Consider the following 14,784-nt stretch of genomic DNA (forward strand, 5'->3'; position numbering starts at 1 on the left):
GCTTCAGATCGTGTCTTCTCAGTCCCCGTTCGGGTGCCGAGAAGAAGAGAACATCTCGTCGAATTAGCCACGAAGAGGTTGTATAGCCAAAATTAGGTCGCAAACTATACCTACATGAAGCTGCCCGAAATGCAGTAATTTTTGTTTGTTTTTTTTTTTATTCTTATTTCTTGCATTTTTTTTTGTAAAAAGAAACACAATTTTAGTTTTAAGGAAGATAACGTTTTTTTTTATTCAGTAATCATGAGTAATCATTCTTGTTGATTTTGATTATTTTTTTATACATTACTAGTTGTTTGAGCGGAATAATTTTCTACAATAAATTGTATCTATTGTAGAGCAATTTGCCCAACAATAACAAATCAAAATTGGCAACTCAGAATCAAAGTTTGATATGTCATCTTAAATGCTATTTATGTCCAACTTTTAAAATCTCCAAAGATGAGATTCATGTTAGATTATTCCCGAAAAAAATTATTGGGGCAGTGGAGCTGAGAGATAGATGTTAAGAAAAGTGTTAATGAAAGTTCTTTAAGCAGGAAGGGGATGCATTATCGAAGAGGGGGATACAGTCAACCCATGGAAGAGTTTTTTTTTCAATACAAAATTCTTTCTACAAAACAATAAAGACAAAACACATTACCTTGTGGTTGAAAGACGAATGAAGACAAAAGGCTTACATAACAAACACAAGGCGTTTATTCATCCAACTGCTGATTGGAATTCGATGCCTGCTAAGTTGCTACACTATTGTTTTTCCTGACCCCCTTCGCTTTCTTAGGAGTTTCAGCTAGCTCGGTCAATCTCTCTGATCCGCTCTGCCGAACTAACTGCTCCTCTCTTCCCGAATCACTCGGGCTACTCGGACTGACTATTTTCTAGTCTAATTTAAGTGTATATATTAATTCTATACTTCTTTATGATGTTAGCACGCGGGCCAAACATGTGAATTCCATACACATGCTTCCAACACGTGTCCTGGCCACACAAGTCCCAGATTTTCTCTGTGGGCATTCTTTAATTCCATTGTTTCATTATTTCTGCTCGACCCAAATTAAACCAACACAATTTTCTGTTTACCGCATTTTGTTGTTGTTTTATAAGTTATTTTTTATTTGCATTCCTCATTAAATTGGATAATTCACTGCATCCCTGGAATCGTATCTAACTAACAACAATGTATTCATTTTAACTTTTAATAACTGCGTTCGATTCCGGGATTTTCCTTCAATAATAATATTCGACCCTAATTACTTCGTTTCTAACTAAAAACCGGGAGCTGTCGCGTTCAATATACAACAAAATTTTTAATTGAAAAACAGTTGCCGATAAATTTAATTTAAGGATTTACTTAAGCCTAAAAAGAAACTTAGTTTTAGGAATTAAATATTGATATTTTCTGGAACAAAAAGGAACTTAATAAAAATAATTAAAATATTACTTTTTGGGGGAGGGCTACAAATTACGAGATTGAAAATTAATAATAAAGGAAATTTTGTCAGTTCACAGGCTGCATATCAAACCGGAAATTAATTGTTTTAGGTGTTGTCTGCTTAAATGTGAAAATTTTCTGGATATACACATCTATATATGTCTTTTTCATAATATTTCAAGCCAAAGATAAGACTTTTACTGTTATATTTCATTTGAATAATGATTGAACAAAAACTTAAAAAAAAAAAAATATAATGTATTTTTGTTCTAAATTTTTTCCCCTATATTTTTTAATGTTTTATAAGACCTGTTTTTTTTTATATATATTTACGACGCTATTGTTATTTTCTCATTTTTATGTTTTGGTTATTTTGTGACGTTCAAATCAATTTTGTCCATTTTATTAAGAATGTTTATATGCGATTCCAACGCTGATTCTTCCACTTCAGCAGACAGTAAAAATTACGATGAATTAATTTCACGTTACTAGTTTTTACTTGTTTTTTTTTTTTTTTTTTTTTTTGTTTTTTTATGGGTGGTTGAAAATTAGTTTCATACTTATTCCATTTTATAATAAAACGTCAATGGTGAGTGTTTTTTTTTTCTTTAGGTCATCAGAAATGATGATTGATTATATATCTATCTATCTATCTATCATTCTATCTATCTATCTATCACTCCTTCAAACATCCTCCTTTTTCCTTTTACAATATTTCTTGTACTTTTACTCCTCGAATTTCAGTGTAAAATAAAGAATGTTTATATGCGATTTAAACCCTGATTCTTCCTCTTCAATACAGAGAAAAAATTATGAAGAATTAATTTCATTTTACTAGTTTTTACTTGTATTTTTTGTCATGAGTCTCAACAATTAGTGTCATACATACAAAGTGCGTTTTATATATAAAAGGATGGAATACTGTTGCCATATCTGGGCAGGAGCTGCTAAAAACAGCCTATCCTGCCTTGACAGAGTACAAAATAGACTTCGTGGCTTAGTGGGGGATGCCCTTTTCTCTACCCTGCATCTCTCTCCCACAAAAGAGACGTTGCGAGCCTATCCTTGTTTTATCGTTATTTCCATGGCAGGTGCTTGTCTGAACTCCAATCTCTGGTCCCCCACCCTCGCCAATCTTTCACGAAAAACACCCGTCTAGCTGAATCCACTGTGAAAAATTTCCCCCACTCTATATCTGTGCCTAAATCAAAACGCGGATTCTATGAACAAAGCTTCTTTCTTAGAACTGCACGCCTGTGGAACTCTGTTCCGTCTGCCTGCTTCCCACCGGACTACAACTTGGATTAACAAATTCCTAATGAACCGCCCCCTTAAGTAAACACTTCATCAAATCTCCACACTAACGTAATGTACTTGCAATAACCCTTATCCCTGAGTGGCTTCCGGGCCTTGATAAGTGGTGATCACTGTGTAAAAAAAAAAAAAAAAAATATATATATATATATATATATATATATATATATATACAGAAATTAGTGTCTTAATTCTAACTTTTTTTGAATTTATGTTATATGAAATCATGTATTTTATTACAAAAAATACATTGAAACGGTAGATCACACGTTCAATTTGCATAGAACGTACGATTTTATTTCGCTCGTACTTTGGAGGCCGACCGACTCCATACAAAAGACGTCCTTGAGACGACGATAGCCAGAAAGGCGAATGAATCCACCCTTTTCTCAAATAGTGCGTGTCTCATTGATGAGTCTCAACAATTAGTGTCATGCATACAAAGTGCGTTTTATATATATATATATATATATATATATATATATATATATATATATATATATATATATATATATATATATATATACAGAAATTAGAGAGGTTCATCGTTAAGTGTCTTAATTCGCATAGAACGTACGATTTTATTTCGCTTGTACTCTGGAGACCGACCAACTCTATACAAAAGACGGCCTTGAGACGACGATAGCCAGAAAGGCGGATGAATCCACCTTTTTGTCAAATAGTGCGTGTCCCGTTGAGATGACAACGACGGCTTTCAAGTTAATAAATCAAAGAATAAAAGACAAGACGATAATGACATCAATAAGAAATCATGCCGCGACAAGATTTGTGAGGTGGGGGTTAGGTGTGGCTACGTTGTCAAAATACGACGAGGAGAGGCGGCAGATAGGGGGTGTTGAAGACATCGAAGTAAATGGATTAATGACCGGATTCAGCATTAAATAAACCGAAAAGTGTTGATATGGCGTATGTATAAATATATGAATATATATAAAAAAAATTTCAAACATAAAACTTTTGCAAAAAAAAAAAAAAAAAAAAAAAAAGACCGGATTCGACATTAAACTAATCGAAAAGTGTTGATATGCCGTAAAACAAAACAACCTGTGAGATTTTCTCTCACAAGGTTTTTTGGCAGAATGGAAGAAAACCAAACAGAAATTACAACAAGCTCACCTTAAGACTTCAACGTAAATTTTATTAAAGTAAAAAAGGTCCATGTTGCAAAAAGTGCGCCATCTTCAGCTATCTGCGACTATGGGCTGGTAACATTCCCGAAGGGAATAATAGTTAGTCTTCGATAAAGGCTGGGTAGAATTCCCGCTGACGAAGTAGTGCGCAGGTTGGAGATGTAGAGGTGTCTTCCAAGATGGATGCTGCTAGCTGGGCATACACGAGGAGTCCTTGTAGACTCTGTCCAATGGTGGACAAATGACAGGTCAAACTGTAGACCTTAATTTCGTCTTGACACGCATTAAATTGAAGCACAAGCGTGCAGATATAAATTCGCCCTACTTAAGGGCATTGGTAATGTTCTGCTTCACGTCTAGGCATTAAAAACGTCTCGAAGCAGCAAAGTATTTTCGCTGCCTCGATTCGAGTGAGAAATCCACGTGTGTCCAACGCTATGTCCTTTTTGGATTCTGATCTGAAAAGGGGATTTGGCGACAAAGAACATTCTCGGCAGTTATTTATACCATGTAATTTGATTGGTTAAAATAAATCCGTGGGCAGAGAAACCGCCCAATAAAAAACTTGCTTATGTCTGCAGAATTTCTTACAAACAACACCAAACCAAACAAAACACCATAATTAAATATTTGAAGATATAAAGAACTTGAAGCATACATTTTTTTTACCAATTTCTAGAATTAAAAAATAATTTAATATTATAAAAATAATTATTCCTATTTAATTGCTTCTCCACGAGGGCAGAGTTAGGCACAAAGTCGGTTTTTAATGTGGAGAAAATCCAGCTTCAGTTATGAGACAATTGAGGTGTTGTGACGAGGGCCACTGACACGCTTTCTCAAGAGGACTTCCATAGGGTCTTCCAGAAGTTGTTCGAACGGCACAACAAGTGCATTGCAGCCGGAGGAGATTACTTCGAAAGGGGACTAAAGTTTCATGTGTGTACTATTAATAAAAGTGGCTACACGAAAAAAAGTCTGGAAACTTATTGAAGGCACTTCGTATTTGTGTATATATATCAAAAGCAAAGAAAACAAAACAATAACAAAAAGACGTTACTTCTATTTACCCATTTTTAGACGTCTTTGACAATTTGTCAAATTTACGTACAATTTAATTTACACACAAAATGATGACGTCGTTGATTTTGTGTAAAATTGCATAGGCGACACTAATACAGAAGTAACGATGAGGGAGAGAAGAGAGAAGGGGACATTTATACATATTACCGTTCTGTGGTTTCTTATAACATATATTAGCAAGGGTTGAGATGGGGATGCACATTCTTGGGAGAGTTACATAAAGTTCATAATAACGATGAGGGAGACAAAGTTCATTTTGCTGTTGAATGATGACACGACACAGTTTTACAAAAACATGATAATAACTTCTTTATTATCGGATCGTCCGATCGAATGATGATGACGTCAATGAATTCAAAGTCGTTCTACATGATTAAACGTTCTCCCTTCGCTTCTAAAGGGACCCTCCTCTGATCATGTCAGCTCTTTCCGACCGACCCTGCTGACTGTTCGATCCGGATTCGACTGCCTCTGATCTTCGACTGACTGTCTGCTAATCATAGCTTCTATTATTGAGAATCTCACTTTCTGCTATGACGTCACATGTATGGCTCTAAACGTGATCGACTCACGTGGCTTAAACATACGTGGCTCGGCTCATGTTCCCAAAACACACTTCTGCAGACAAAGAATTCTCACTAACCTATTTTCAATATATTTTTAAATTGTATTGTTCATTATTTTTTTTAGCTGACCTTTTTAAATTCAATTTCCATAAAAGAATGAACAATTCTTTTTACAAACAAACAAACAAACAAACAAACAATATCTAAACTATTTTATATGAAATTTAACAATGCGAAACTTCTAACATTCCATTATCTAAATCTATTTCTGAACCTTGCTTACAAAGTTCGAATCTCGGTCTATCCTAATCTCATTTTCCACTTATCTAATGTTCTTCTTACTTACAGGAAAAGGGGACCCTTTTCTTGTAACAAAAATTTGGCATCTTTACACAAGGAAATGATGATATCTACCGTAAAACAAAAACTACCAAACCAAATACGAAAATGAGGTAACCCGAAAATGGTTGATATGTCATAAAATCAAACAACTAAACCAAATATATTATTTGATTATTGGAATTCGTTTTTAGATGAGTAATTTGTATATATATTTTTTTATTTGTAAACTATTATCCTCATCAGTATCCTTCGGGGTCCGTGGCGTAGTGGATAGAGACGTTGAATCTCTACAGTTCCAGGTGGGCATTGTCTGAAGATAGCTGTTTCAATCCTACCCAAAGCTGGCCCAAACGTTCTGAGAAGACAACAATTATGGAAAGTAGTAATTACTGAAGATGCAGTTGACCACCCGACGAAGGCCAGAGGAATAGTCGGCCGAAACGTCGTGAAACAATAACTATAAAGATGAGGATAATAGTCCGGAAATAAACAAATAATAAAAAAAATTAACCAAAATATTTGAAGATTAAAAAAAAAAAAAAATTAAAAGATTAAAAAACAAAGAAAAAAAAAATTGAAACAAAAACTTGACACACAATTTAATTTACACATAAAATGATGACGTCGCTGATTTTGTGTAAAAATTTGTCCATTTTACACAAGGAAATAGTGATACCTACCGTAAAACAAAACTACCCAACTAAACACCAAAATGACCGGATTTGGCATGAAATAACAAAATGACTGGATTCGGCAATAAAACAACCAAATTATTATAAAATATTATTGGATGGATGAAGAAGAAAAATTCTTACCGTTTTTTTCCACCATTCGTTGGGAAAATGGGAAATCTTGTTCAAGTGGAGGCGATTCTTCTTCCAGTCTTCCAACCACGCCCGATGACTGTAGACCGGTTGGCGATTGAGGATCCTGCGCAGAATGTTTTTGTTTTCAACGCTAATGCGCAGCTGTTCCCTTTCTCGCTTTTCGGCATTCAAACTAGAAACAAACAAAATACGTAATTAACAATGAAAAAGCATTGTATACAACGTGGAATTAAAAAAAAATAAAAAAAAAATAGCAACAACTCATTCATTTCAAATGAGCCACGCGATTGTTCTGATTGGAACATTTGAAAAAAACAATCACCATTAAAGACCACAAGGACTTTACGTTTCTGGTAACATGATGTCACGAGAAAGCAGGATGAAGTAGGAGAGAAAAAAATGAACTGTTTCTATGCCTGATGATGACGTATATCGTCGAAACTTAATTGATTTAGAAAATCTTTTTACATAAGAAAAAGTCTACCTTCTATTGGGTTCTTAAATTTATAAATTAAAATTTAAAATCAAATTTACGGTTCGTGCATTATAATTGGATATAAAATGCATTTTAAATAAAAACACTATTACGTACTGACGCGTCACGTCGAAATTAGTAAAAAAAAATCCCCAAATTACAAAAATTGATCGACGTGAAAATCTGCTATAACTACTTTCTACAGAAAAAAAAAGATCGCTAATCTCGTATATTCTCGATCCGTCATTTTTCAATTGGAAATAGGGAGAAAAGTCAGTTTGTCATACGGAATTTGCAGCAATAAGAAAAAACAAAAGTCAGTTATATTGTATTATTTTTTTCTTATTATTTTTTTACCTGATCATTTTTCGAGTTTTTTGGGGTTTTTTTTACTAATTTAGACATGACACTTCATTACGTAATAGCGTTTTTTTTTTTTTTTTACTTAAAATGTATATTTTAAATATCCAATTATATAATGCAGAAGCACCAAACCAGCAGAACATTTGCATCGACGAATAAAATATCTAAAAAAATATGTAGTTAACGACAAAAAGAGGATTATTATCGCTGTTAACGTTTTAAGCAGGGGATCAGTGATTGGTCTAGTAGTAGCATAGAAACAGCAGTAGCAGAGAGGTTGTTTGATATCAGCAGGGCATCGCCGGAAGTGAACTAGTTGACGATTGTTACAATCGTTGTAATATTTGTAAAATTAGAATGTTATAGCAAAATAATTATTTACAGAAAAAAAATTATGTTAAGATGTTTAATAGAAAAGAATGTAGAACATAAACAATAATTTAAAAATAGATTTATCTCTAGAGTCTGACGTAATCTTACGGTGAGGTTTTGAAAAAGAGACGTATGATTTGATCAGTCAGAGATCGAGAGCAAGAGCGAGAGTGAGAGCGAGAGGGAGAGAGAGAGAGAGAGAGAGAGAGAGAGAGAGAGAGAGAGAGAGAGAGAGAGAGAGCCGATGCGATCGAAGTCGAGAGAGAAAAAGACGGTCCATGGACGGTTATGGCTCCCAGTAGAGGCGATCAGAATCCATTAATCTAGAAGCAGCGTTGCAGCTTGCCAATGGGAAACATCGGTAAATAAAGTTACTGAAAAGACAACCCGTCCAAGGAGGGAGTACTGTTGCCATATCTGGGCAGGACCTGCTAGAAAACTTGATCCTGCCTTGACAGAGTTCAAAATAGACTTCGTAGTCTAGTGGAGGGATGTTCTTTTCTCTTCCCTGCAACCTCTTTCGCACAGAAGAAACGTTGCGAGCCTGTCTCTGCTTTATTGTTATTTTCATGGCAAATGCTCGTCTGAGCTCCAATCTATGGTCATCCCCCCTCGCTAAACTTCCACGAAAAATATGCGTTTAGCTGAAACCACTATCAATAAATTCCCCCCTCTTTATCTGTGCCTAAAGAACAAGAGAGAGAGAGAGAGAGAGAGAGAGAGAGAGAGAGAGAGAGAGAGAGAGAGAGAGATTAATACCTATCAACAACAACAACAAAAAAAGGACAAAAACAAAGAATAGAATCACTAACATTATCTCCAGTTCAAAATATGATAGGTTCGATGGTTTCATTGGCTTGGATTTTTTGTAGCAGTAAGTTCGGATCCCTGGTTTTATAAAGTTGGAGATCTCCCTCCAAATGTCCTTATCATTATGCCACAGTAATCTTCTTACATTTTTAAATATAAATAAGTCATCACTCACCGAGGTCAAAAGCAACTCGAGAGTTTATTATATTCTCAGACAATAAACAACTGGAGGACATGTAAGAATTTGATTATTTCAAAGGTAAGCTTAAAAAATATTTGGCTTGAAGATAATTATATTGTAACCAGCGGGTAAGCAGTCATATGGTACTGTGTTCTGCAGATAGGTGGTCCTTGGAAATAAACTATGTTCATGGAAATAAACTATGTTCATGGAAGTTCTGTTTGGATTAATGTATATAAAGGAATAAAGAAAACAAAAAAAACACTTACCTTTTATTTGTGTAGTCATTATAATTGTCAACTCTTCCTTTCGTGCGCATAATATAAGCCATTTTTTCTAGAAGGAGTTTATTGTCCCTTTCAATAACATCAAGACGGTCCTCTTCCAGCTGCAAATATATATATATATATATATATGTGTGTGTGTGTGTGTGTGTGTGTGTGTGTGTGTGTCATATATATATATATATATATATATATATATATATATATATATATATATATATATATATATATATATATATGCCCATCTCTTTCAGGTCCTGCTGAAATCTCTATATTCTATATTCACCAATATATAGTTTTTGCGACTTCATTTTCCATTCTTATTGTTTTCCTATATATATATATATATATATATATATATATATATATATATATATATATATATATATATATATATATATATATAATGAAAATTAAAGTAAATTATAAATGGTAAAATTAAAGTAAATTATAAATATTAAAGAATTAATATTTATAAAATTATCTCAGCCAGATATAAAAGCTCGATAAAACCAAATAGGAATTAGAGCTTATAATATGAGCAAACAGTTAATGAAATATGTTAAAAAACACTTTGAAATGAGTTAAAAACATGTTTAATCTGAAAAGGAAACACTAGATAAATGGATAGTCTGGTGGAAGATAAAAACATTTTTATCTTCCATGTGTAATCACCTTTTTCTTTATATTTTTCTGTCATATATTCCCTCTGCTTAACTTATTTTGTTTTCGAGTAAGATCTTTGACTTACTTGTTGTTTCATCAAATACTTCTGCATGCAAAATCCGATCCCGCATTTTGCTAATTCCTACTCTCTGATGAGAAGGAGAGTATTTCTTCGAAACTCCGCGGATTAAGGACTATCCATTTATCTAGTGTTTCCTTTTCAGATTAAACATGTATATAACATGTTTATATATATATATATATATATATATATATATATATATATATATATATATATATATATATATAAAGTTAGAATGTATGTGAGGACACTTCTCAACCTATATACTCAACGAATTTTTGATTTACAGGCTTGAAATTTGGTATATGGGATATTTAGACAGGTGGAAACTTTTTTATCCGTTTTCACGCGAAAAAGAGGCAGCTAGTGGGTCAAAATTGAAAAATTGATACGTGGGAGTCATCGGATCTTTATCTGTTTACTGTTTCACGAATGCGCATGCGCAAGTTCATTATGTTTGATATTGACTCGTACTACTTCATTCTATCTTATTCCTTGTTAGACCATGTTCTTAAGATGACTGAAATCGAACTTTGGAATCTTTCTGTCGAACTCGGGAATCTGCAAGGAATTTCGAACGGAGCTTTCTTTATAATTCACAGTCAATACTAAATAGAAATCCTTAGTAATTCGCAATTAAAATTATCCCCGAGTGGGCTTTCAGGCCTTCATAAGTGGCAACTTCCTCGTAAAAAAAAAAAGTATTTTGAATGCCGCTCGTACCGAGGATTGAATATTCAACACCCAGAAGAGTGTAGCTTTCCACTGAATTTTTACAAAGTATTTTATCCACAACGCCACAGGTCAAGGATCCCGTGGATTAAATAAAAGATTCGATTCGAAATTCTGTGCCTATTCCCTATTTTAGAGTTCGACAGAAAGATTCCCGAGTTCGATAAGATAGACACGAAGAAGGTCAGAGGTTATATCGACTGAAACTTTTGAAAATTTTACTAAAATAATACACTTTTTAATTACATTCAGATAACACGCTTTAAAAAAATATTTTATTTAATGAGAGATGTTTCGAGTTAAAAATCTATTTAGTATTACGCATGTAATTTAAAGGCAACACGTTTAAAATATATTGTAAGAATCTAAACTATACAGATTATGAAAAGTATAGTACCTGCATCTTGTAGGGCAACAGGCAACACCTGACAACTTTTGGGCTGATACGCATATAAGTAGAACAGCTGCAGGACGATGTTTAAGTAGTTGGTAAAAAAAGATTAAAAAAAAAAAAATTAAAGGAAATAAAAAAAAAGAAAGAAAATAAAACCCTCCTTTGCATCTCAACGTGTTTTAAAACAGTTTGTCTGTTTATTCTAGGTTTTTCATTTATTCCAAGATGCTTCTACTAGCCGACACATTTTCCACTTTAGATTTGGCGAACACGCGCCTTTCCGGCTTAAAAATAGAGAGTTATACGCGCATTAAGGCCTAACGCAGCCTTGATAACACAATACGAGAATCGACTTTTTAGTTCCGAGGAAAAAAAAAAAAAAAAAAAAAAAAAAAGAGAGAGAGAAAAAAAAGCCAACAAAACTAAAGGAGACTTTCCCTGACGAAGGATTTCAAATGCGATAGTAATTAGTATTTAAACTTGAATAAAAAAAAAAAAAATATTTTGCATCTCAGCGTGTTTTAAAACAGTTTGTCTGTTTATTTTATACTAGCGGTGAAGGGGCACGTAAAATACGCTTAAATATGATATATATCTATAATATAAAGCTGAATGTCTGTGTGTGCGTATGTGTGTGTCTGCGTGTGCGTATGTGTGCGTGTGTGTCAGTTAAGTTAAGCCTGTGGTCGTCCTTCAAAGTGGATGCTCTAGGGCGACCAAAGACAGATTTTCCTTTTACCAAGCCTTCGACTTTGAACCTTTGACCAATTCGCTTCACTACAGAAACAGATGTTTTCACATTTTCTTTTCTTAAAATATCAAAAATCTGCTTGTAAGTCATTTTGGACTGCCTTAATCCTGCAATTAATTTTTTATATCCTCGCCAAGATGTGGTCTTACCATTTTAGGGATTAATTTTTACACTTATTATTATATGCTACAATAATAATGATCTGCAAATTAGAGATTTTCAGTTAAAATTAACAAAATTCATGGAAAAATATTGAAAAATCGATTTCTTCCTTCTTTCACTCTTGGCCCATTTTTTTTTTTTTTTGCTCATGAGTGTATATATATATATATATATATATAAAGCTGAATGTGCGCGTGTGTGTCTGGTCACGAATAGGCTCCTATATGGTTGACTATTTTAAAAAACTGATTACATATACTGATAGAAGATGTATTGAGACACAAGACTGGGTATGTTTGATCTGGCAGAACGTTGGTTCATTAAAATTGTGGGGTCTGCGTTCGCGCCTGGTCCATAAGTATGGAAATAAAAATTAAAAAACTAAAAAAAAACGTTTACAAAGGTTTTTGATATAGATGTACATAATAATCCTTTGATAAGTATGTTTAACTTAAATAGAGATGGTATAATAAAATTGTGGGGTCTGCGTTCGCGCCTGGCCTCCATATAATGGAAATAGGGACAAACTTTAATAAAGACTTTTCATATCTATCTGCATAAGTATACTATGATAACTATGTTTCGGTTTGAAGAAATATGGTATAATAAAATTATGGGGTGTTCGTTCGTACCTGACCTCCAGAGAATGTAAATAGGTCACAAACTTTAACCAGGCTTTTTTTTATATATATATATAGATCCACAGAATATTGTGATAAGTGTTTCAGTGTGAATATGGTATAATAAATTATGAGGTTTATCTATTTTATTTTTACTTTCATCATATTTTGCTTTGGTTTTGATACCCCCAAATTCGAAGCTATCTCTTTACAACCCTTCCTTTTCATAACCTTTCATACTTTCATAAATCAGAGTCCATTTTCTGTAGGCTGTTTTTGAACCCAGTCAACGACGGGTACTTTTGCTAGTATATATATGTATGTATATATATATATATATATATATATATATATATATATATATATATATACACTCGTGAGCAAAAAAAAAAAAAATTGGCTAAACAAATTTTATACATTTTATTGCTATATTTAACAAAGAAAAATTGAACAAGGAGACTTAAACGAGACTAATAACACAGAACAAGACATTTACTTTAATAAATGTTTAGGATGGAATCGCATTCACTTTTGATTTATTTAAAAGATCAATCCTTTTAGACATGCTCTTAACCAAAGTGGAACACTGAAGAGGAGATGCTATTCCCTTCGCTTTGCACAGCCTCCTACAGTTTGTCATTGTTCTCAAAAGTTCTTCCGGTTAATGCACGAGATATTATGGACCATATTTGGATGCCATCAGCTAGAATTGAAACTGAAACATTCAAAGCTGGTGACGTCACCACTGTACCAATGTGACACGCGTTAAATAATTAAAAATAAATTAAGATGAATATACAAAATTTTTAACGATTTTTTCAATTCTGACCTATTTTTGACCTCTTAAAAACAATTTTAACTGGCTGAAGACCCATAAAAGAACGGTCTGTAAAAAAAACCCCAATCATTTGAGGCCCCTAGCACCGCTCTGCGACTTTTTGGGGAGATAGAGTTTGAAAAGTTGAAAAAAGACAGCCAGTCATATAGCCCTTTATGTCTTAGATTTTTCAAGTGCGACATGTTGAAATGGGATAAATGAACGAAATTACGAATATATTACGCATTTGTTGAAGACTCGCTGGTTTAATGGTTCTACCATTTTCAGGAATAAATGTTGCCTGACATCACTCACCTGCAACTTTTTCAATTTGAGATGAAGATGCATGAACGTTTGCGGTGGTCTCGTGTCAACCATTGAAGTCACGTTGGCAACCTGCAAGAAGAACAAAAACGGTTTTAGCTTTATGTCGATCAAATTTTTTTTTTTTTCAAAGTTAAACCTGAATAGCAAGATATCTGATAGCTGGTTGTTTGAATCAGTTAGAGGGAAGAAAACAGTTTTAACTTTATATTACAAAAACCAAAAACAATTCAAAGGCAGAAATAAAAATGAAAATAACGTTCTGGTAAGAACACAGTCAGAGGCTGAAGAGAGTTCGATATCATTGACCAAACTAGTCATCTTTATACTAGATTTGAAACCGGCGATACAGATGTTTTTCTAGTCTTCTGTAACACGCACACACACACACACACACACACAAACACACACACACACATATATATATATATATATATATATATATATATATATATATATATATATATATATATATATATATATATATACCGTACTTTTGGGTAATTGCATCAACTAAAAAAAAAAGTGCTCTTTATATGCGTGGTTGCTAAAAGAACATTTTTAGCTAGTTAGTGCAATTACCCTGGACTTTGTGCAATTACCCCAAAGTACGATATATGTAAGTAAATTCTTGGTACAGCAAAATGGAAGGAGAAATTTCAGAGGAAACATAATTTAATTTAAATACCAAAAAAAAAAACAAAAAAAAAAACGGGCAGGTGAAATTATTAAAATTTCCTTAAGGCCTTATCGTCTGACCCTCTAAGAGGAAACGTCAGAATGATAAATTAAAAACTAAGAAACGAATGAGGGAAGAAGGGAATTTGGTTTCAGTTGGAAGACCAGTAAGGGAAAAAAAATCTCACTGTTCAGGTGTTTTTTTACTTCCAACTGATGTTTCAAAATCTTTTGTCTACACAGGCTAGGTCGAGAGTTATTAATGACTAACGCCTCAATGATATTGAGATGATAGTTCGACCTCGCACAGTATAAAACAGAAAACCACCCATCGGAATATTGATCAGAACACCTATTT

At 33.4% G+C, this 14,784-nt stretch overlaps 1 protein-coding gene across 1 annotated transcript in view; it reads right to left on the bottom strand.

The window, feature by feature from the left end:
• LOC145266341 (sperm axonemal maintenance protein CFAP97D1-like) overlaps window positions 1-14,784 on the bottom strand; it is an 80,322-nt gene that overhangs the window by 21,059 nt on the left and 44,479 nt on the right. Inside the window, exons 2-4 of the mRNA XM_080121932.1 lie at window positions 13,740-13,820; window positions 9,186-9,304; window positions 6,704-6,887 (exon numbers count right to left, since the gene is read on the bottom strand). Coding sequence (XP_079978058.1) covers window positions 6,704-6,887; window positions 9,186-9,304; window positions 13,740-13,820 — 384 coding nt within the window. The remainder of the gene's footprint in view (window positions 1-6,703; window positions 6,888-9,185; window positions 9,305-13,739; window positions 13,821-14,784) is intronic.

This window comes from Euprymna scolopes, chromosome 41 (genome assembly GCF_053919585.1).
Source record: "Euprymna scolopes isolate OS-2025 chromosome 41, ASM5391958v1, whole genome shotgun sequence".
Taxonomy (NCBI): domain Eukaryota; kingdom Metazoa; phylum Mollusca; class Cephalopoda; order Sepiida; family Sepiolidae; genus Euprymna; species Euprymna scolopes.